This window comes from Panicum virgatum, chromosome 4N (genome assembly GCF_016808335.1).
Source record: "Panicum virgatum strain AP13 chromosome 4N, P.virgatum_v5, whole genome shotgun sequence".
NCBI lineage: Eukaryota > Viridiplantae > Streptophyta > Magnoliopsida > Poales > Poaceae > Panicum > Panicum virgatum.
Window position 1 is genome coordinate 6,182,128 of NC_053148.1, and position 22,860 is coordinate 6,204,987.

The 22,860-nt window shown below is 54.2% G+C and overlaps 3 protein-coding genes across 3 annotated transcripts; 2 read left to right on the forward strand and 1 right to left on the reverse strand.

Annotated features, from left to right (window-relative positions):
* Positions 1–892: 892 nt before the first annotated feature.
* On the forward strand, positions 893–1,871 carry LOC120671163 (ethylene-responsive transcription factor ERF003-like). The gene is made up of 2 exons (XM_039951438.1): positions 893–1,082; positions 1,181–1,871. Exons 1-2 carry the CDS (start codon positions 1,000–1,002, stop codon positions 1,644–1,646), a joined length of 549 nt encoding a protein of 182 aa, XP_039807372.1. The 5' UTR covers positions 893–999; the 3' UTR covers positions 1,647–1,871.
* A 6,966-nt stretch (positions 1,872–8,837) lies between these two features.
* Positions 8,838–10,214, forward strand: LOC120671162. Its single transcript, XM_039951436.1, has one exon. The coding sequence runs from the start codon at positions 8,977–8,979 to the stop codon at positions 10,018–10,020; it is 1,044 nt and encodes a 347-aa protein (XP_039807370.1). The 5' UTR covers positions 8,838–8,976; the 3' UTR covers positions 10,021–10,214.
* A 10,867-nt stretch (positions 10,215–21,081) lies between these two features.
* On the reverse strand, positions 21,082–22,467 carry LOC120670336 (deSI-like protein At4g17486). The gene is made up of 2 exons (XM_039950421.1): positions 21,931–22,467; positions 21,082–21,815 (listed from the first exon to the last, which is right to left on the reverse strand). The coding sequence occupies exons 1-2, from the start codon at positions 22,106–22,108 to the stop codon at positions 21,259–21,261; spliced, it is 735 nt and encodes a 244-aa protein (XP_039806355.1). The 5' UTR covers positions 22,109–22,467; the 3' UTR covers positions 21,082–21,258.
* Between the last annotated feature and the right edge of the window lie 393 nt (positions 22,468–22,860).

Consider the following 22,860-nt stretch of genomic DNA (forward strand, 5'->3'; position numbering starts at 1 on the left):
AGAAAAAAATTTATATTTTTGGTGGTCACACGAGGCTGTTCGATAGTCTATAGGCGGGTTTGATACACATATATAGTGGTGGTTCTAGACCTCTCGGGCATCCTTTACCTCAAAGCCAACAACGTCAAACTAACGGAGAAAATGGAACATTTGTTTAGTGGAAAAAGTCAACCGATTGGGGTATGCCATACATTTGGCAATTTTGTGTTGAAATTTAGATGTTTAAAGTTAAAATGTAACATATAAATGTACGGTTGCCACTGGTATCGATTTTGAAATGAAATCGGATTCGTGGGTACTATCCATCCGGTGATACATAATACTCCCTACGTTTCAAATTATAATTTTAACTTTATCATAAGTAGGTCATACTATTCTAACTCAATCAAATTTATATTAAAAAATTATCAACATCTACAACAACACCTAGTTTCATTGAACCACATCATCCAATACATCTTGATAATACATTTGTTTGGTATTATAAGTGCTATTATATTTTTTATACAAACTTGGTACAAAGTCAGTGAAGTTATTCTGTGTGGAAGGAGACATGGTGAGCCGAAACGGATTTCTTTTGTAGAGTGGGATGGCGACTTCAGTACCTCACCCATGTCGGAGCACTTTGGCCCTTGAATCCTTGATCACATGGTCCCCAACCAGCCTCAACTTTACATCCTCGGGCATGCTTTGCGGCTGGCCGGGGCCCAGGAGACAGAGAGAAGTAAAGGATGCTCAACCCAGGCTGGACCCACAGTCAGTCAGACACCTGGCACTTGAAGCGCCGGTGGGCCCACCTGGAAGCCTTTCAAACACCCCGCGAATAGTATCAGGTTCCCTCTTCTATTTAAAGCCCACCCAGAGGCCAGAGCTCGCGCAGCAAACAGCTCCGCTCTGCTCCTCTCCTCCTCCTCAGCTCCCTCTTCCACGGTTCCACCACGCCGAACGAGAGCAAGCTGCTCCCTCCGAGCGAGCGAGGGCGCATTCGTGTCCAATCCAATGGCGCGGCCACAGCAACGGTATCGCGGCGTGCGGCAGCGCCACTGGGGCTCCTGGGTCTCCGAGATCCGCCACCCCCTCCTGTGCTTGAACTCGCCTGCGCTCGATTGTTCCTCGAACCGATGGATGCTTGGCGTGGAGAGGTAGCTGATAATGGCGGGGGTTAATTGTCTGGTTGCAGGAAGACGAGGATCTGGCTGGGCACCTTCGAGACGGCGGAGGACGCGGCGCGCGCCTACGACGAGGCGGCGCGCATCATGTGCGGCCCGCGCGTGCGCACCAACTTCCCGCAGGACGCCGGCGCCGCCGCCGATGCCGGGCACCGCCAGGCCGCGTCGTCGTTCCTCTCCCCCGCGCTCGTCGCCAAGCTCCACCGGTTCAACCTCGCGTCCGTGCAGGCCGCGCAGGCGCGCGGCGGCAAAGCCGACCCCGCCTCCGCGACGGCCGCCGCCGCCGCCCCGACGCACGCCGCCGTTCTCCCGCGCATCGCGGCGGTGCCCGCCGGCAATGCCGGCATGGGGATCGCGCCCTCGCCGTCGGCGGCCGGGGCGGGGGACTGGAGCGGCGGGTTCCTCGAGGAGCAGTACGTCGACCAGATGATCGAGGAGCTGCTGGACTCCAACTTCTCCATGGAGATCTCCTACTAGCAACTCCATGCGCGGCGTCGCCCCCCTTCCCCGCCTCCTCTGCTCTGCTTCATCTCTCTGTTTGGCTTCGTCAGCTAGTGAGTAGCGAGCTAGTAGAGTAGTAGTATTAGCCATGCCAGGACGAACTCTAGTTACTTTGGTCAGACGAGTTCTTGAGCAGCCTCTTGTGTATACGGTAGCATCGTCAGAGCATTAAAAAAATTGGATTGGACTATTTTTCACTGAGGAAGTTTCTTCGATCTTCATGAACAGTGAGTGGAGAGCAAACGGAAAGAGGAGCGAGGTCAAATTCAGACTTGTTTTCAGATGAATATCCGATGAGCAAGCAATGAAGCAAAACAACACTGCATTGACCACGACCTCAAGAACAGTGCTGCTGCTTGGAAATCTGGTACGGACGACGCCTCATGGACATGTTTTCAGAAGACTTAATTAGATGCTTCATCAGTAAATTAAAAAAAAACATGCTAAAGAAATGATCGATGTGCTGTGGTCTGTACTACATGCCGTTGGTACTCAACTGCGAGCAAGAAAAAGAAAAAGAAAAGAGCTTCTGCAATCCATGGACAGGATCTCGGCGCCAAGGACAAAAGCCGCGTGATTTACCCCCTGGCACCCAATTCAGACGAATCCGAACTCCGCAGCCTGCACCTCCATGGCTGACGAGTTCAGCTGCGCCATGGCAGGGCGTGAGCCGTAGCCCGTAGGGTCGCAGCAATCTGAGGCGCAGTGCGTCATCGATGACACAGCAATGGTGAAGGCCGAAGGAGAAGGGGGGACGGACGGAGACGATCTGCTGCTGCTGGTTGATGGAGTGGTATCCAGGCGAGGATTCAGCTCATCATGGCATGTGCCTCCACATGCGCCTCGCCCAATCATGGCGGGGCTCTGCCCTCTGCCCTACTCTGCTGCCCGCTGGGCCTTGAGACTTGCGACGCAAGAGACGCCGTCAGCGTGCGCGCTTGTCAAAAGAATCCGGCGGCAGATTGCGGCTGTGACAGGGACGGATATGTGTTTTTTCCCCCTCGAATAGGGACGCAGCGGATCATTGTATTAAGACGAAAAAGAAATTATTACAGTGTTCGGTTACAACCCAAATAAAACAGACTCTAGATGAACATAAGCCGGCTAGCCAGCTGAACACAACCCGAAAGATAAACTAATATGAACTACTCACATCCTGCACAACCTAACGACGGGCTCTATACGTAGCCCTTAGTCAACGCTCCATCCCACGGAAGGAGAGCTGTTGATCTGGTACTTCAACATCAGAAGTATATCCCGCATTGCATCCATGTGGTGCGGCTGAGGTCCTTCGTGAAACAAATTCTCCACGGCTTGCTTTGCCGAAGCCGCCAAGGGCAGAGGCGCGGCAACCTTACCAAGTCGGCGCATCAGGAGCACCGACCCTCGTTTTGCTGGCTTGACGGCCGAGAGAGGGTCCAAGGCTTGGCGATGGCTCCGCCTGAGGCCGAGTACCTCAGACGAAGGCAGCTGAGGAGGCGCGTCGACGAGGACAGGGTCAACTCGACGGCGAAGATGCGGCTTATCCACAAGAGGTGGCGGAATATTCTTCGAAACTTTGCTGATGAAGTCCTCCAAGGCTGTAGAATTGTCCTCTGACGCCCCGACCGTGCCGGATGCCTCCACAGCCGGCACCACCTCGGCCGATGGTGGCACCTCCACAGGCGACACCCCCATAGGCGTCACGGGCGTGGCAGCCCCAGAGTGCTCCAGAAGACCGCCGGAAAGTAGCCTCTCTCGGGAAACACTCGTCGTCGAAGCCCGATCACGGAGCTCCTGAGACCGAAAGGTGACCACGAACAGCTCGGGGACAGCAGGCCCGAGGGTGAACTCGTCCTCCTCGATGCGAAGCACAGCCATGATCGCTGACTTGGCCGCAGCCAAAGCAACCACAGCCAAGTCATCGGTGGCAGAGAGTGTGAGATCAAGGCCACCATCAGTAGCAGCAGTCGTCGGCAACGGCCGAACGTCGGAGACCGAAGGGCGATCATGCCCAAACCCAGCAGGAACGACCCGACCGTCCAGCCGATGCTGGCGCGAGCGAAGCGGCGGGCGATGAGGCCGCAAGCAATCTCTGGCACGGTGCCGAAGGCCATGGCAGCGCAGGCACCGCGATGGCTGACGACACGAGAAAACCCGATGCTTGAACGAAAGACAGTTCAAGCATCGTCCATCAAGCACCTTGGGGAAGCATCGTCGCGGCGGTGCTTCCGGCCGAGAAGGCAGCTCCCGAAGGTCCCGAGAATGCGCGCACCGCCTCTCAACTCGCTGCCAACCATCAGGGTCGACACGAGGAGGGCGATGCGCAGCCTGAACACGAAGGCGGCTTGGGGCAGCCCGGCCACCCTTGTGGGGGTGGTCGTGCCGCTGGAGACCGACAACCAGCTCCGTCGTGCCGCGCCGGCGGCTGCTGCGCCGGTATCGCTTGTCCGTCCAGGGTGGCGAGGAGGGTAGCCGGCGGCCCCGCCGACGAGGACGCTTGCGGTGCCCACCCTCGGCACGTGGAGGCAGCACCACGATGGAGCGAAGAGTGGGCATCAGAGCCGACGCGTCGACCTGCGGCGCCACCGGTGTTGAGGCAGGGGTGGTCACCCTCGGTTGCCGCAACATCTCGCCCACGTCGCTCCCTGCAGTCGGGGTGCCACCCGTCGCCGTCTTGGGGTGCTTTAGTGGCGGGGAGGGCCGGAGCAGCAACTCACGGTAGGAGGCGGCGGCATCGCTGGCCGGTCTCATATCTGCCCAGCGGAGCTCCTTCCCGCGGACGCCCGAAGGGTAGAAGGGCGTAGCGGCTGGGGAGAGAGAGGAGGTTGCGGATTGGCTTGGGAGGGAACTGGTTGCAGTGGGCGCCGCCGCCGGGGAAGAAGCCGGCGAGCTCTGGTCGTGGGGACCGAGGGGGGGAGCGGGGTGGGAGGTTGCAAGAGCCATCTCGATCTCGCCGCACGCTGAGGAGGTGGAGGAGCTCCAGGGCTTGGAGGGAAGCTGGAGAGAAGGGGAGCAAGGATTTGTGACGGGCTAGTTCGGAGGTGGGCGGCATGGCGAGGCCGGCGGCGCCAGCGCGGGCGGCGCGCCCCGCGGGGGCGAGAGGTCCGCCAGCGGCTTTAGACGGGGAGGAGTCATGTTCTCCGGATGGCTATGTGCTTATTGTATGAGGGGCAGAATGGGCATATGGTGTCGCCCCCGCGATGGGCGACTCAGGGCGGACACCTTGCCTCACTCGCCGCTGCCCCCTTCTCCATCCCTCCCTTCGTCACGCCGCCGCCGGAGCGGCAGCCGGAAGCCTACGAGGACAGTGGCGGTGGGGCAGGCTTTCCCTCCCCTTCGTCTGGCGAGCGCGGCCGCTGCAGGTGTTAGGGGAGGCCGCCATCGGCCGGGCGGTGGCGGTGCCGACAGCCCTGACGAGGCCAGATCCGGTAGCCGCAGGCCGGATTCGCCGGCGGTGGCGCGGCTGGCGTTGGCTCCGAGAAGCCAGCGTGGAGCGCGACGAGGTTCGCCGGGGCTGTGCTGGTGCGGGGGCGGCCCTGGAAGGCGCGGCGTGGGAGGCGGTCTGATCCGGTGCTGGGCGGCCGGATCCAGGCCCCAGGCAGCTGGTTCTGGCAGCCAGCGGCGGCTTGCGGCTGGGTCTCCGGAGGCGGTGGCTTGCGGTAAGGGGCATCGGGCTTTGAGCCTTGTCTGGATCGACGGCCCCAGGGCAGGGGGCGGCGCCCACTTTGGTGGGCTCGCGCCTCGTGGCTGGTGGCGGCATTGGTCGACAGCGACGGCGGTGGGTGCCAGGGGCCGACGGTGGCGGTCGGTGACGGCCTCGATGTGCGGCGGTGTTACACGCGCGGTGGAGTCTGGTCCGGCTCCACACATTCCCGGTCGGAGGGGGTGGCGGCCAACGCAGCTGCGTCTGCTAGTGCAGCAGGCGCGTCGATGCCTCTCTGAACGGGCCTCTGTGGGGTGGTGGGACAACGGCGATGGCGGTGTTGTTGGTTTGGGGCCTGCCTTCTTGGCCTGACGTCCGTGCTAGAGGGTTCCTTTGGCGAAAGCTATGGTGACGGCGACGCCTGTTGGGCGCCGTTTTCCCTGTTGGGGGCGTCGTTTTTCCCTCTAGCACTATCATCCATGGGTGAAAGCCCGATCCTCTCTGGACGTGCGATGGTGGCGCCATTGGCGTCACTCCCTTCCTGAAAGCGTCGCATTTGGATTTTTGTTGCGGCTTCGATGTCTTCTTCGGTGGTTTGCTCCTTGGCGACTGCTTGTAGCGTGGAGACGGGTCTTACATTGTGAAGACGGAGCTTCCGCGTTCGAAACGTGGCTCGGCAGCGATGGCACGCTGTGAGCCCCTCCTCCTCCGAAGGCCGGGTCTCTGTTGGGGCCTGCTTCCGCTGGGGGCGAGGCGTAGGTTCGTGATCAGAAGTCGGAGCTGCTCTTCGGTGTTTGAGCTTGGCAACGATGACCGGTTGCGGTCGCTTGCTTCGGACCCGTCGGTGGGTGGCTTGCCGTGGGAAGTTGGAGCTGCATAGCTTGCTCTATGCTGGGCAATGATGACCCATGGCGGTGCGTCGTGTTTGTGCTCAACCGCGTTGCGTGGGTTGGTTAGCCCCTCGGACACCTCCTTTCGGCTTCTCGTTGAGTAAATTTTTCTTGTACATAATTTCTTTTGTCTTAATTGAACGGTAGAGCTCCTGCCTTTATATTAGAAAAAAGAATGGGCATATGGTGGTGAACCCTAAACGGTTACTGAATGTTAAACCGTTACGACACATAGGAACAGTTCCGTAACGGCCGGTTTTAGTTTCAGCACTTTAGTCAAATCAACTTTGCATTTCTGTTATGTATAATATGGGTGTTGGTGCTAGATATTTCGTGTGTAGCTACTGTACATAAAATTTCAAGTATAAATTTGCACCATATGATTAACAAGTTGTCTTTTAGAAACTTTTTTCTAACCATAAAATGAGAGTCATTTCATTTATTGATTGGAAAAATAGTAAATTAAGACCGAAAGGGGAAATAAAATCAAAGGACAACCGAGAGAGACCTCCGAAAGCATTCTGGTTATGGGTTCAAATTTCAAAATGTTATGCAGTTTAGGTAAAGAGTATTTTAATTCTTGCAAAATTACTTCATGTACACTTGATTCCTTTTCCCCCCCTTCCGTTTTGGGAGGAACCCGATCGAGAACTGATTGATCTTTGCTCAAAAAGTGGACTGTCTTAATATTCTCCCTAATTTTGCGGCCCAATTAGTACTGCAATCCTTATGCACTGATGAGGGCCCATATTTCTTGGGCCAAACGAAGTACCAGCCAGCCCAGTGGGAAATTAACTTGTGTTAGCAGTTTTTCTTTATTTCCAAAGTCAAGTCATCCTTAAAAAATAGAAAAATTCAAGTGGAGAAAAAAAATGTCATGGGAATTTAAAATATTTCCAACCTTTTTGCAGCTGGTTTAAAAAGTGTGCTAGATTACAGCTGCAATCATCCAACATCGAGTGTTTACCCTAAACAAATTATTGAGTTTTCCACGCGTTAAGCATACACATTGGCCAAGCCGGCAGAGGCAGGTGAGGTGAAACTTTCAACCCCCCTATTTTGACCGGAGCTCAAATTAGGTCATGTTTAGTTCCCAAAATTTTTAAGATTTTCTGTCACATCGAATTTTTAGACACATACATGAAGCATTAAATGTAGTTAAAAAAACAACCAATTACACAGTTTAGTTATAAATGATGAGATGAATTTTTTGAGCTTAATTAGTCAATGATTGGACACTAATTACTAGAAAAAAACGAAAGTGCTACAGTTCCAAAACCCAAAAATTTTCACGAACTAAACAGGACCAGCGGACATCATCAGTTGATCACCATTTTTTTTAGCCACCTCAGCCTACAGAAAGACTTGTATTCGTGCTATTATTGGCCTAACCTTTCTTGCCTCCTCCGGTAAAAGAAAAAAGGCACCTTTAGTACTCTGGAGTCAATGAGATGCTATTTCAGACCGCTGAATTCGAGTGCAATACTTTCAAGCACATGTTATAAAATGACGTTTGTTGAAAGACCATAAAGTTTAAAGTTGCAAGACTTTTTTCCCCTTGTTTGTTCATCATGTTATTTGCAAACATCCAAAAACACGTTATGAATTATAGCTTTTTGGCAGCATAAAACTATGGTCTTGTTCGGATCATATCCAGAGCTAATAGAATTTTGTTAAAAAACACTCGAGCTGATCCACGCAACTTAACTTATACTAGTTTTGTGTTGTGACTAACCAACCACTGAACTTATAAAACACTATAAGACCGCTCCGTGCAACTATTGCAGCTTAGGATATCTCTTACTCGTGAGTCGTGATCAGGGAGTAATTGCCAACCGCCGTTTGGCCAGACAAAATGAGACACATGATGACATGATGCATGGCCGGGCCACTACCCATTGGTTTGCTACGATTTTGTCTTATTTAAATTTGAACCAAATCCCAACCAAATCCTCCTCACCTAAAATCTGACAGGGATGTGTGGTGGAACCCAGGCTGTGTTTAGTTCCAAAATTTCTCTCTCCAAATTTCATTATTCACCTATTACATCAAATCTCTTACCTCATGCATGGAGCATTAAATGTAGATAAATAAAAAAACTAATTGTATAGTTTTGATGTACACGACGAGACGAATATTTTGAGCCTAGTTAGGTCATGGTAGGACAACAATTATCACAAATAAACGAAAAGTGCTATAGTACCCGATGTGACCCTTTTTATCACTATTTTACGGATATAAACACAGCCCCAGAGAGTTTGACGGGAAATAATGGTCAGCACACTGCACTCTGTCTGTTGCCCTTCCCTGTGGACTTATCAATTTTGGCGGTGCTGAAACTACAGGGTCTCTCGCCTGGACAGTTTTTGGTTGGAAGAGGCAGCGAGTTGACGGAGTGCTGCAGCACAGGCAAAAGCGTAGCGTCGATGACCTGCGGATTTTTGGTTGGTTGGAACCGACCATGCTGGTAATGTCAACGGTCGTGATTCGCCGAAATCTCGTGTATTTTTCTCCTGCTCGGTGCACGAATCTCCTTGTCAATCTGACGTTGGGCTACCGTTTGTAAAATCTCTTGTACGCACGTGACGTGGCAAAGCAGCACGAAAAAAATGGGGGCGATGACCAAGTCACGTTCCACACCGTCTTGGGTCGCCGGTCTCGCCGCTGCGTGCGCGCTGGTGCAAGTGCAAAGCAACTAACTACTCCCTCCCGAGCCGCCAACAAAACAAGTCCACCGAGGAGCCGCCGTTCCTGCCGCGTCCGCCGTGCACCACGCGCGGCGCCCGCGCACATGCCGCTCTCCTGCTTCGCCCGCCGCGGCGGCGGCGAGCCCTCCCCGGCGCCGGCGTCCTCCTCGGCGACGTCCGTCTACTGGACGCACCTCGGCGCCGTCACGCTGACGTGGTCCCGCGCGCCGATCGGCCTGCTCCTGGCCGCGGAGCTCCGCCTCGCCGGGGACGGCGACGGCGACGACGCGGCGCCCGCGCGGTTCGCGCTCCGGCCGTGGCTCCCATGGCGCCGGCGCGGGTGCAAGCGGTTCTGCCTGCCGGGCGGCCGCGCCGTCGCCTTCTCGTGGGACCTCTCTCGCGCGCGCTTCGCCGCCGCCGGGCGCCGGCCGGAGCCCGCGTCCCGGTACTCGCTGCACGTCTCGGTGGACGGCGAGCTCGCGCTGGCCGTCGGGGACGGCGCGCGGCCCGCCGCGTCCGCGGGGTTCCTCCTCTCCCGCCGGGAGAACGCCGTCGTCGCCGACGGCCCCGGCGAGGCCTACGCGACGACGGTCGACGTCGCGGGCGAGGTGCACGAGGTGTCCCTCGCCGTCGAGGACTCCGCCATGTGGGTCGCCATCGACGGCGAGAAGGCCCTCCAGGTGCGCCGCCTCCGGTGGAAGTTCCGCGGCAGCGAGAGGCTGGACCTCCCGCGCGGGCGCGTCCGCGTCACGTGGGACCTCCACGGCTGGCTCTTCTCCCCCGACGCGGCCGCCGTCTTCGTCCTCCGCTTCGAGGCCTCCGACGCGGACGAAGACGACGACAGGGACGCCGAGGAATACGCGGGCGCGCACACGCCGGCGAGGCAGAGTTCGTTCAGCAACCGCCACGCAAGCGGCGGCGGCGAGAGCTGGTGCAGCAGCGACAGCGACAGGAAGGGGTGGAGGCGCGGCCCCTTCAGGTCGGGCTCGGACACGTCGCCGACGGTGTCGGTGGCGTCGACGTCTGCCACGTCGTCGGCCGGCAGCGTGGCGACGGTGTCGCAGTGGGCGGCCGCCGAGGAGGCCGTGGCGCTGAAGGACGGCGGTGGGTTCTCCCTCGTGGTCCAGCTCTGGAAGAAGAGGAGATAATGGTGAGTGCTGCGTGACTGCGTCAATGGCGCCCGTCCGTCGCCATTCCATTGTTCCGTTGCGTCGCTTCGCGTTGCATGGAACAAGATCGATCGGTCGTGCTTGGAATTTGGAAACCAATGCATGTTTGATGTTTGATGAGGAAAGATTTTTGTCAAACGGGTGGGCATTCTGTGAGTAAAAAGGTTTTGATCTGTTCGTGTTTGTTAGGCCAGTCCCAGTGGAGGTTTTATAGGAGTTTTATACACATTAAAAAGAGCATCATATCACCAATTTAGATGATGTGACACTAATTTAACGAGGACAGAGATGAAATGAGTTTCATCTAGATAAAATCATGTATACACGATTACCAACATTTGACGAGGCTTATAATTAAATGGAATGAGAGCTTATGAAATAGCAAACATGAAACTATGCATTGTGGGATGAGTTTCATCTATGATTTTATTTGTGTTTTGGTGATATGGTACTCTTGAAAACAGCAAAATGAAACCATTGGGATTAGCCTTAGTACGCGACTCATCAGTCTGCAAAATAGGGCAGTGAATTCGATTGTTCTTCTGCTCCCTTTCGTGATGAGGTTCTATTGACTTGGACTCTGTAGTTTCTGAAACCTAGAAATTCACATGCCGTGACCATTCTTCGGTATCTGAAGAGTTGCTGACTGCACAATCACAAAAAAAATGTATTCTGATCTACATTTATCTACACGACTACACACCAACAAATCCACCAGTTTTTTCTTTTCTACGTCCACCAAATCATTTATCCCCCACTGAGATAGTCTTTACTCCATCCACAGCAACCTGTGCACCCAGCAATTCTTTTTTTTTTTGAGGAAGTACACCCAGTAATTCAACTTTATTAGATTGGACCGTTAAATCTAATGGTTGATGTTATTTTACTACTACAAAAACTGATTAACAGCGCTTTTTTTAAGAGCTTTGAAGCAGGCACAAGGCATTAACAGAGGCGGTCATTTCTTATTAACTGAGGTGGTTACAGAAACCGTCTCGCACAATCGACTCAATTGAGTGCGGCTGCTGAGAGAAGTATATAATAAACCCTAACCCTAACTCTCTCTCTCTTGTGCGCATTGGCTTCAGCGGATCCGGCACGGCCTTCGGCGTAGCGGCCTTCAGCGCGCGGCCGGAGCGGCGGCTGTGGCGGGCGTATCCGGGGCGAGCGGCTAGGGGGCGTCGACCGCGGGCCGGCGGCAGGCCCAACGGCATGGATCCGGCGGCGGCCACGGCGGGTTGGTGCGGCCACGACGGGTGGGCACAACGTGCGGGGGCGGCGGCGGCGGGCGGCCGCGGCGGGCGGGCGGCGGCGCAAATGGGCTTGGTCGAGCCCGTGATGGGCTCGGCGGACCCATCTTTTTTTTTTGTTTCTTCAATTCGATTTTGAGAGGTGGGCGGTGCATCATTTTCAGAGATGATTGCTCAGAGGCAAGAGGCGATGCCTCTGGCCGCCTCTGAAAATGGTTTTCAACCGCTCTGAAAAGAATAATGTCGTAGTAGTGTTTGTATCATCCCTGTACCTCTTCGGAGCCCGGCACCCTACTTCGGTCGCGACGGCGATGCACAGCGCTCGTGCTGCGACACCGCCTAGGATTGTGCAGCGTGGCGACTGCATCAAACCGGAGCATGCCCATCCGCCGGAGCAGCGGGCATTTCGAGCCTGCCTATAGTCCTATGATGGAGCCGCTCCAGGAAAGCCGAGCCCTCAATTCGATCAAGTTGATGCTGCCCAGTGCCACACGTTCGTCCGGCACTCCGCAGATTGAAGATAAGGCTGGTCGCACCGGTATCCGCTATCGCGTCCTGCAGGACGCGAGTAGCGGAAAACTCAGTGCAGCGGCATACTGAGAGAGCTCCACTAAAGAAGCAGAAGCTCCCCGTTCCGCTGTTCCGAGCAGAGGTAGCGGTCGTCCGCTACCCCGTGCCGGTCCCACCTCACATCCGCTTGCGCCATCCTCCCAACCACCGCGAGCACCACCGCCGTGCGCGACCCTCCTAGCTCCTGTCGCCGGTTCCCCTCCGCCACGCACCGCCACGACCCGGCCGTGCCTCCACTGCTGCGTCGAGAGGACGCTTTGCGCCTCGCTGAGCTCCACGTAGGCCTCCGCCTCCACCACAGTGCCGGTCGAGCGCCGCATGGGCCAACATCGCCGCGCCACCTCGCACGGTTGAGGGATCCGCGTCCGCCACGCACAGATGAGAGATCCGTGCCGCCATGTCCGCACCATGGATTTGCGCGAATCCAGGCCGGCGGAGCTCTTGGGAGGGAGGGACGACATGAGGAAGGGGTGGTGCGAGGAAGGAGGCGGAGGAGGGGCGCGCCGGCGAGGAGGCGTGGAGGCGTATAGGGAGGGAGCGGAGGTGGATAGGGAGGGAGGGGCGCGCCGGCGAGGAGGCGTACAGGGAGGGAGCGGAGGCGGATAGGGAGGGAGGGGCGCGCCGGCGAGGAGGCGCGGAAGCAGAGGAGGCGATGAGAGGCACTGGCATGCTCGGTGGAGAGAGAGGGGGGCGTGTTGGGGTGTAAGAAAGAAGAGAAATATTTCGACGTGTGGATCTCACGGTTGTTAGTTGGTATAGAGTAGAGATATAGAGGATGGATACATGGTTGCGGGAGAAAGTGATATAGAGGAGAGAATCTCGATAAGCATGATATAATATTTTTTTAAATAAAAAAATAGAGAATGAGTGCAGACAGCCTAACTCCGTAAAAAGAGATCTACGCCTTCTTTAGATGCATAAATTTTTGGATGTAAAATATCGTAGCACTTTCGTTTGTATTTGGTAATTATTGTCCCGTCATAGGTTAACTAGGCTCAAAAGATTCGTCTCGCAAATTATAGAAAAACTGTGTAATTAGTTAATTTATTTAGCTATATTTAATACTTCATCAATTCGTTCAAAGATTCGAATCATGGGGAATCTTGTCAAGTTTTGGAATTTTGAAGGCATCTAAACAAGAGCCTAGCCGTCTAACTTCTAGTCGCATGGAGAATTCTGCCGCCTTCGAGCACGAGATGTCCTAGTTTTGCACCAGTTGTCATTGACGAAGTGTTCGGCCGCCGCTGGGCGTTCGCATGCAGGTCCCTAATCAGCATCGATGAAAAACAAGAGCGGGACTAAAAAAATTCGGCTGCAAGCAAACCAGTTAAGTAATACGCCATTAGTTAATAATACGCCATTAGTCGATGAAAAACAAGAGCGGGACTAAAAAAAATTCGGCTGCTACTGGATGTATTGTCCCCACTGGAAGGCATTTTGCACAAGTAAAATATGCTCAGTCCATGATGTGGTGATGCTCTGCAGCTGACATTCTGCCCCGAGGGAAATTCACGCACAAATAATGTAGAGATTTTTACATCGGGTTGCTGCTCGTAGTCGCAACGTGGATCAACTGCGTCCTGGGCGTCGTTCCGGTCCAGGCTAAATTCCGGTCGGCGCCTGATCCATTCACCCTAGAGCAACGAATGTCAGGGCGTCGGCACCGAAACGAGGGAGCAAGCTGCAAGCATAGATCGGCCACAAGCCGATCTAAACAGTGCATGCAGGACGTACGAGCAAGCATAGGTGATTGGAGATGACGTTACCTCCGGTGATGGATGCGAGTCCGAGAGGGAGCACCGGCCGTGTGCGGCGGGACGCGAAGAACACTGGCGGCGGACGCGCCGAGGGAGCGCTGGCGGACGACGGCGCATCGCATGGTGTCCCCGTACTTGCTGGGCACCTAGATTGAGGCGGCAGCCGGCCGGAATAGTAGCTGGGTTGCGATGGGGGAGCACAGCGGCGGGGGAGTGTGCTAGCACGCCGGCGAGCAGCTACGTCACGCGGGTCCCGCATCCATGGGAAATACGGTCTGCGGGAAAAAGGCAATATACGGATGAATACCAGGAGAGGGATGCTCTGGCACGGATCTCTATGCGCCGCATGCCCAGCGGGTGGCGGGTGCATGTTGGATTGAGTTTTGGGTAACCTAAACCCGGCGCCTCTCTCCTCCCAGCTTACGCGCTGCAGTGTTGATTCAGATTCAAGACGATGCAGACACGGTCGCGGAGCCGGAGCCTTGCCGATTCCCACGGGGGATCCATCTCCCACGGAGCTTTTGTTCCAGAACCGCATCGCGGAATTTCATTCAGCACACGAGCGCGGCGGCGGCGGCGCCTCCTCGCTGCTGAATCTTCCGAGCACTCGGGGCGGACGAGCAACGGTGAATCGTTTGTCCAAGATCTGGCCGCCGGTCCTCACGAATGGAGGGACTGGGCCAACCTGACTCGTGACCTAATCGAGGACATCGCCGGCCAAGCTCTCCCACGACGTGGCCGAGTATCACAGCTTCCGCGCCGTGTGCAGGCCGTGGCGCGACCACAGCGCGGACCTGCGTGCCCGCCGTGGCCCCCCGGACCTGGACAGGCGCTTCCGGCCCCGCAACTGGGTGGTGCTCGCCATCAGCCCCGACGCCGGGCCGCGCCGGCGCGTCCTCAACACGGCCACCGCGGCCTGCCTCAGCGTCAACCTCCCGGCGCTCTCGACCCACTGCCACCTGGGCGCGTCGACGCCCTCCTCATCCTCTTCGACAGGGTCACAAAGGCCATCCGCCTCCTGGACCCTCTGAGCAACGCCGTCACCGAGTTCCCCGCCATCTCCCCCGTCGTGGTGAACGCGACAACGTACATGGAGTACCACTTCTCCATGTCCCTCCGGAACCCCGACGGCCACTCCGTCAACGGTGCGTGCTTGGATGAATCCACCTCGCCGCCCACCCTGGTGCTCTGCCTGAGGGACAACCAATCCTGCATCGTCGTTGCCAAACCCGGCGACCCGCACTGGATACTGGTGAACCAAGGCAAGCTGTATCACTCGGAAACGCTGGGCAGGGTCATGTTCCATTCCTTGCTGTCTCAAGGAGGCCGCTGCTATGTCGCCACACTGGAAGGGTCCATCTTTCTGCTGGAGCTGGGATCGCCGCCGCCTCGGCTGGCCGAAGTAATCAGCCAGTGCCAGCATGCAACCAGGGATGCCATTCTCTTCAGGCGCGTACTCTCCTACCTTGTTGGCGGTAGCAATGGGGGGGAGGATGCTGCTGGTACGGTATTGGAGGAACGTTGATCATTTTGGTGGCAGGGGAGCCTACAACAACCAGATGCAGCACCTGTTCACAGTTGGTGGTGTCACTGGTTGCATTGAGGTATCAGAGGTGGACATTGCTGGGAGGACACTCGTGCCTGTGAGGAGCCTCGGACACTATGCAGCGTTTGTTGGCATGACACACTGCATGCTTGTCTCCACCAAGATATTCCCCTCCATTGCTGCTGATGCTATATACCTGGGATACAGTTATCAGTTCATTCAGAAGTTCAGTATCTATCATCTCAAGACTAGGAGGGCTGAGCCGCAGTGTAACACCCAGGAAATTGCGGACGGTCCGCTAGGGAGCCGCGAACGGTCCGCCAAAGTAACGCCCATATATTTATCTGGTTGTGGGCCCGGTCGTCATCTCCTTCCTCCTTCCCCCATCGATCAGAGACGAACTCCGCTCGTCCGCTCGCTCCGCCGTCGCCCCCTTCCTTCGATCTCCCTCCTCCTGCCACCATACCTCGATTCCTTGCGCGAGCATCTTCCCCAGCACCTCCTCCACCTTCCGCAACCCCTAGCCCAGCTCCTCCCAACTGGAATCGCCCCTGCCGCCGCCGGTCACCATTGGAGCCCGCTTGAAGCTTTGCTCCACCGTCGATCCGCTTCTCCGGTCATCCTCCGCCCGAACCGACCACGGGAATGGATTCGTTGTGAGTTCCTTGTGCTCCCCGGCCTTTTTCCCCTTCCGTTGTGCGCCGCCGAAGCCGGTGAACGGCCGCCGCCGCCGCGCCTGCCGCCGCCTGTTGTGCGGTGTCAAGGGATATGAGTCACGGACGGTCCGCCTAGGAGGGCCGGACAGTCCGTCGGTCAAGTTAGAAGTTGTCCAGAGACGATGTTGTCTCTGGTGGGGTTCGCAGGATTGAACTGCGGACGGTCCGCTATTGGAGAGCGGGCAGTCCGCCGTAGAGTCTAGAGTTTTGTCCAGAGACGTTGTCGTCTCTGGTGGTTTGACAGAGTAAAACTGCGGACGGTCCGCTAAGGAGGGCCGGACGGTCCGCAGTAGAGTTTAAAATTTGTCCAGAGGCGTCGTTGGCTCTGGTGGTTTTGGGAAGTTAAACTGCGGACAGTCCGCTATTTTGGAGCGGATGGTCCGCCGTATAGATTTGAAATTTGTCCAGAGAGGTTGTAGGTTCTGGCGAGTTGGCAGAGCTGTACTGCGGACAGTCCGCTACTGGATCGCGGACCGTCCGTCGTATAGTTTTACGTTTATCCAGAGACGTTGGTAGGTCTGGTAGGTCGGCAAGTTGGAGTTGCGGACAATCCGCTACTGCATAGCAGACAGTCCGCCAACTAGTTCATTTTTTAGTATGATTCTTTTGTAAGTAGGGAATTTTAGCTGCACTAATTTGTGTCATATGCATGTGCATTAATTGGCATTTCATATATATTCATGCATATGCATTATTGCACCTCATTTAGGTGCGCTAGAGGTACACGTGTGGACCGGAAGCACGCGGTGTTGGAGTCGACCCACAAGACGGTATTCGACGAATATCGCCAGAAGATGGAAGGACCCGCTGAAGCAACCAAAGTCCCAGCCCAAGGTCGGAAGGGCCCAAGACCTTAATAGCATTAACACTGACTTAGTGTTACCCCAGGCAAGCCCCGGTGCACATCCTAGTATTTAAAATTATGACACCTATATATATCTATTAATTGTGCATTACGTATAGAAATTAGTTGAAACCCTAGTTGCATGATCCCTAGGTTTCCTTGAGTTTATACTAGTATGTTAGGACGATAGTAATGCTATGCTTAAGAGTTCCCGGTAGAAGCCAAGTGACTTCTTGTCACCCGCGAGATTTAGGATGTTTAGAAGTCGAGTAATTTCCGGTTACTCGCGAGATATGTGAATTAATTATATTTCGACATATGAGTTGCTGAATGGATATAGAATGCATGGAAATTTGAGACCGGGCGGGAGAGGTGTAGTCCCGTCTGGGTCAGTTAAGGACCGAACCATTGTTGGCCCTGCTGATCATGTTTGAACTGTACTAACTGCATGCCGGGAGTAGGAGGTAGTCGAAACCGGTAAGCCTAGTACTGCCTTACTTCGAAAGTACATGACTCCTTCTCACCCCTTAGGACAAGTCGAGTAGTTGCGGAGAATCGGGAAGCATGTATTTATTTTTGGTGGTCTCTCGTTGAGCTCGGCTGACTATACGCTGGTGGGTCGGTCCTGTAGTTCGAGGTGGGGAGGGGAATGGTTGGCTCGCATAGTCCGATGGGGCTTTTGCGTGCCGTGTTGGTTAGGTCCACCTTGCAAGGTTAAATCGGATCAATTCGCCGTCAGTCGCTCTCGGACATGGGCACCTTGATCACTGTGTCGCATCATAGTGTTATGATGGAATGATGAGTATATTTATATATATATATATATATATATGATAATGAACACATTAAATTATTATGGCTTGCACCCCCTTTGGTTGCTATAGTTGGTTAAGCTAATATTAGACTATAGTTAATTTATATAAAATCTGGAGCTAAAATATGGAAATTAAGGAATTTCTTTAGTCGATGTTTTCTGCAAAATAACCATCAACCAAATGCTTTGCATTTCTAGATATGTGGGCTAAGTTATACCCACTGGTCGGATAAGTCTTGCTGAGTATTAGTTGCTCAGGGTCTGTTGTTTACCCTATTTCAGGTTTAGGAGCTAACTAGGTGTCATATCGGTGGGCTCGATGTGGCGTCTTGTCTTCACGTTTCGGTAGTTCTCGATTTATTTAATTTAATTTATTTATTCTCTAGTAAAAATACTCTGTAAGTTAGATTCTTTTCTGCTGCTATCTTTTCATTTGTAAATTTTAAATTTTAAGTTGTTTTGTAAAAGTCTTGATATAATTTGCTATTTTTGTAAGATTGTATCATGCTGGTACCTTCTGCGCTCGCCTTCGTGCGAGACTTCTGGTGTGTTTCGGTCGGCCTGTGGGTTGGAAATAGTCTGTCATGTTATACTTAATTAAACTAATGCGTCAAATGATGGTGGTTATGCTTAATTAAACATTTTAACTCAACGGGTCTGTCATAGTTGGTATCAGAGCTGAAATGCACCAGGGGTACCAGCAATTTATTTGCGATTAAGGGATTAGGAGAGATTAGATCGTAAGCCCTACTTAGTGTAGGTTATATAAGGTGGCTAGATATGTATAATAACAACTAATTTCTAGTCAATTATCAATTTTTGGATATATATATACACACTGTGATTCTTCTGCAGGTACATTGACCCCGTTCATGTAGGGACGGTCCACGGCGCCCCGGCGGCCCTCCGGGGAGCGCCGCCAATAACCACGCGTTCACGGGGGCAGGGCAGCACAAGCGCCGTCCATCCAGGTCCGGACATGCCATCCCCACACCAATTTTGGCAAGCATTTTCCCTATTTCTGCAAAAAAAACAATGGCTACAAAAGAAACATACTCTAGTGGTCATGTATTATATGGAGCACCATTTACCTTTGTGCTGATTAGTTCGCTAGATCCAAAGAAAAGGAAGAGGCGAATAGATTCCAGTTGGTGTTGGATCACTCGCCCAAAGAGAATGGATGGAACGATGCCAAGCAGCAAGCACGCAAGAGTCACGTCGTCGATCACAACCTACTATGAGCAACCACCACCAGAGTAGCGGCGACGGGGGAATTCAGGATATAGCACTGCTTTCCTGCGGTTTTCAAGAACACAGCACTAGAAACATGTGAATTCACGCGAAACTAGGACAGCAGCGCACTACGCCCCGTCAAGCTCGAAATGGGCTGCAGCATTGTCTCTGGGCTGTGACATTGTCTCTGGGCTGGACCACTACCTGTGTGATGGTGCGAGGCGGCGCGGCAGGCCCCGGGGGCCCGAGGCGGCGCGTCCGCGGAGCTCCGCGCCGCAGCTCCAGGGGCCGCGTCGGGCATCCCTGTCCCTCTCCGCGGAACAAGCACACGTGTCGCTCGGTGAGCGACGGAGTGCTCCCAGGCGCCCCTCTCCACGCTGTATAGAAGTTAGTATATGTGAATTCACGCAATAGCACTAGTTTCATCGAACGAGTCTGAAAAGCACATTCCAGCTACTTTCCCACACTTTTATTCGATTATGATAATTTTTTAGCTTACATATGGATCAAATTACCCCTGCTACACCCCTGTGTGCTGGCATCCCTTTCTATCCCTTCCATCCAGATTGAACAAAGAAACTATTTCTCCACATAGCACATTGCACATTTATATAAAATATATAGGTCTTGTTTAGTTCGCCAATTTTTTTGAGTTTTGATACCGTAGCATTTTCGTTATTATTTGGCAATTAATGTTTAATTATAGATTAACTAGGCTTAAAAGATTCATCTCGTCGTTTATAGTTAAACTCTGTAATTAATTTTTTTAACTACATTTAATGCTCCATGGATGTTTCCGAAGATTCGATGTGATAGATAATGTAGGAAAATTTTGAGAACTAAACATAGCCATAGATCCACTTTATCTTAAGAAGGAGCTTCACTTTACATATTTATAATATTCAGATATATAAATAACTACTGTAAGTTGCATGGCTCATAAAATATCACTTAATTTTCAAGGAACAGTATAACAAAGTTTGTCATTCCGGCATCTCAAAAGAGCTATTAAGTTGAATGGAACACAAAATATCACAAAAATTCCATGCATTACTACTAAACCATCAATATATTCTGGTTGATAATGTAGCTTATTAAAAGACACGGTCGGAAAGGCATGGTTGGGGAATGAGTGGAGAAAGAGAAGGGCCAGTGGGTCTTTTCATTTCTGTGGAAACGAACGAAAACAATCGAAAAAGAGGGAGGAAAAGAAGTGTTGGAAAAATAGACAATTGTAAGTTTAAATTCCGAACTAGATTTATCATGGCGAGAATTAAACCTAGCATGCATGACTCTAACATACTAGACAGTACGTATATCATAAATATGATCTCAAAAAATATGATTATGAAACAGATCTGATCACAAAATACGTACTATGTGGGAGCCGCCGGGAAGACGAAAGGTGTAGACGAGACGAAGACGGTCCTTCGAACGGAGCGCAGCAACCGACGTTGCAGACGACAGTACGCCGCAGCTCCTGATTTGGACGGAGAACGAGCCATGGCGAAGAAGATGAGCAGTCGCGCTTAGCGCTTCCCAAAAACCTTATTCGCCCTCTCCCGATGCAGGATCACAAGAGCGAGCGGTTCTGGAGACCTGCTCTCCCGTTCGCCGGTGCACGCCGGCGCTCGGGATGGAGAAGACTACAGTGGCAGCGCAGCAACAAGAGGAGGCAAAACCCTAACTCAGATTAGATCTTCTTATGAATTCCCAAACCTTGGGGACTCCACGTATAACGATTTATGATGCACTTTTTCCATGAGGGAGGTGGTCCGTATTTAAAGGGAGAAAATCCCCCTACACCCTCGTCCATTAGCAATACGGGACTAATAGATGGTGTACCTTCTCTTAACGCTAATGAGCCTTTGAGATTTATTAGGATTATTTATATGGGCCAAACCCATAAATCTAACAAGAAGTAGTGTTGTTTCGTGACTTCCGGCCGTGCCTAGGATGCTATTCCATAAAGGTTCGGATAACCAGTGCTGTTTTTACTCTGTTCGCTGGGCTGGAGCTGGTGGCTGGAGTGGTGTGAGAGAAAAATACTGTTGGTTGGCTGGTGGCTGAAAACTGGTGCAGAAACGATGTGGGAGAAAAATATTGTTGGGCTGGAGGCTGGTAGACCTGCCTAACAGAGTTTTTTGTGAACACCGTAGGATACCAGTGCTATATCTTGAATTTCCCGTAGTGGGGACGGGTGATGACGTCATGACAACATACTCAAAACAGTTGCGCACTAGCGCGGCCCAGATCAATCGACAGCGGCACGATTATTTGTAGCACCAGTACGAACGGCCAGAATTAAGAGGCTAATTGACCGCGGTAATTTCCGCTTTACTATTGGCACGCACTATCAGAGGTTGAAATCGAAACCAGGGAGGGGTAAATATGCACAGAGTTGTTTAGTCTAGTATATACTACTAGTAAACAAATCGGGTAAAATTGTAATAAAAGGAAAAAAACCGGAGGAATGGGGCCGGCCGGCTACGTGGTGGACTCCGACGACGTTGATGTCGAGGCGGGCGGCGGCGGCGGGGGCGAGGCCGGCGGGGAGGCGGGCAGCGGCAGGGGCGCGGCCAGGTTCCTGCGCCCGCCGACGGAGAGGGACCGGAAGAACGCCCTCGGCCGCGGCGGCGCGGGGGCGGGCTCCTGCCGCGCGGAGCGGCTGCGGATGGCGGCGGCGGAGGGGCGGTCGCCCTTGCGGCGCACGGCGCGGCCGTTGCCCGGGATGACGCAGGTGAAGGCGACCCCGATCTTGGCGAGGCGGTTGACCCAGCGCGGGATGCGGGCGCGGGCGACGAGGCGGCGGCACGCGGCGTCGCAGAAGTGGTTGCAGTTGCGGGACACCAGGTTGTAGGCGTCCCCCGGGAAGTCGGCGGCGAGCTCCGCCATGAGCGCGCGCACCTCCGCGCGGGTGAGCTCCGTCGCGCCCACCAGCACCGACTCCCGGAACGCGTACCCGGGGCACTGCCGCGGCACCACCTCGAAGATCCCGCTGCTGGCGCCGTCGTGCGCGCCGTACGCGTACTCCACCCCATGGACTGCAAGGCAGGCAGGCAGGCGGGCGGCGAGCCCACGCAAAAGCAGCGCGGCGTGTCAGCGCAGCGGGGGTGAGCTAGGACGCGCGCCGCGCGAGCGAGAGAGAGGGGAGCATGCCTTGGACGCCGGAGTGGTAGACGCCGAGGCCGAGCCAGCGCGCGTAGCCGTTGGCGGGGGTGACGTCGTAGACGTTGAGGAAGACGGGCGTCGACGGCGACGCCTCGCCCGCGCCGCCGCCGCAGCGCGCCTGCCGCGGGGGCCGCGCCGTCGGGGTGTTGCCGGCCGAGGAGCCCATCAACCCCGCCGACACGCACGCTCGCACGACGAGAATTTCACCAATCACGACTAGTAGTACTAGCTATACTAGCTTGTGCGCGGCTGGCGCTGCGCGGGCTGGCAGCTGGCTGGCGAGACAGTGGGCGGGGTCGCGCCACTCACGCCGCGCACCCGCCCCCGCACCCGCCTTGGGTGATTGGGGCGCCGCGCCGCGCCCCCATACTAGGAGGAGCTGCAGGAGCAGCGTCGCCTTCTCCTGCGCGTTCTGCTGGGATCCGATGACGGGTAGAGCACTAGAGGAGCCTCGTCCGTGATGCGCTTAGTTAATTGGCAGCGTGCGGTTGGGAGAGAGAGGCCATGGACGGCCTGAAATCTGGAGTAGTGGAGCACACTTGCTTGTTTTACTGATAGGTAAGTTCGTTTGATGCACACTTGCACATTTGATACTTCACTGCACTTTTGCTAGGCAAGTGTGGGACAAAATGGAGAGCTGGACGCAGCGTTTGGTTCAGGTGCCGGTGCAAGGACTACAAGTGATGGATTGGTGGGAGAAAGGACTTGCGCATTTACCTAAAAAAAGAACGTCAACTTAAGCCAGCTTTGATGATCTATTGTGCTTGGAATATTTGGAAGGCAAGGAACAGGCGTGTGTTTGATAATAAGATTTTATCACCGTTGGAGGTTCTTCAGGAGATTAAAGCTGAGATGCATTGCACGACTTCGGCATGCGGAGGACCTGAGCTATCATTGTTTAATGTTTAATTTATTTTT

Excerpts from the sequence above, each read along its gene's own strand:
- LOC120670336 (XM_039950421.1), bottom strand. The coding sequence starts at position 22,108 with ATGGGCTCCTCGGCCGGCAACACCCCGACGGCGCGGCCCCCGCGGCAG. Across the intron at positions 21,816-21,930 it reads CTACCACTCCGGCGTCCAAG|TCCATGGGGTGGAGTACGCG; the intron begins GCATGCTCCCCT and ends CCTGCCTTGCAG.
- LOC120671162 (XM_039951436.1), top strand. The coding sequence starts at position 8,977 with ATGCCGCTCTCCTGCTTCGCCCGCCGCGGCGGCGGCGAGCCCTCCCCG.
- LOC120671163 (XM_039951438.1), top strand. The coding sequence starts at position 1,000 with ATGGCGCGGCCACAGCAACGGTATCGCGGCGTGCGGCAGCGCCACTGG. Across the intron at positions 1,083-1,180 it reads GAGATCCGCCACCCCCTCCT|GAAGACGAGGATCTGGCTGG; the intron begins GTGCTTGAACTC and ends GTCTGGTTGCAG.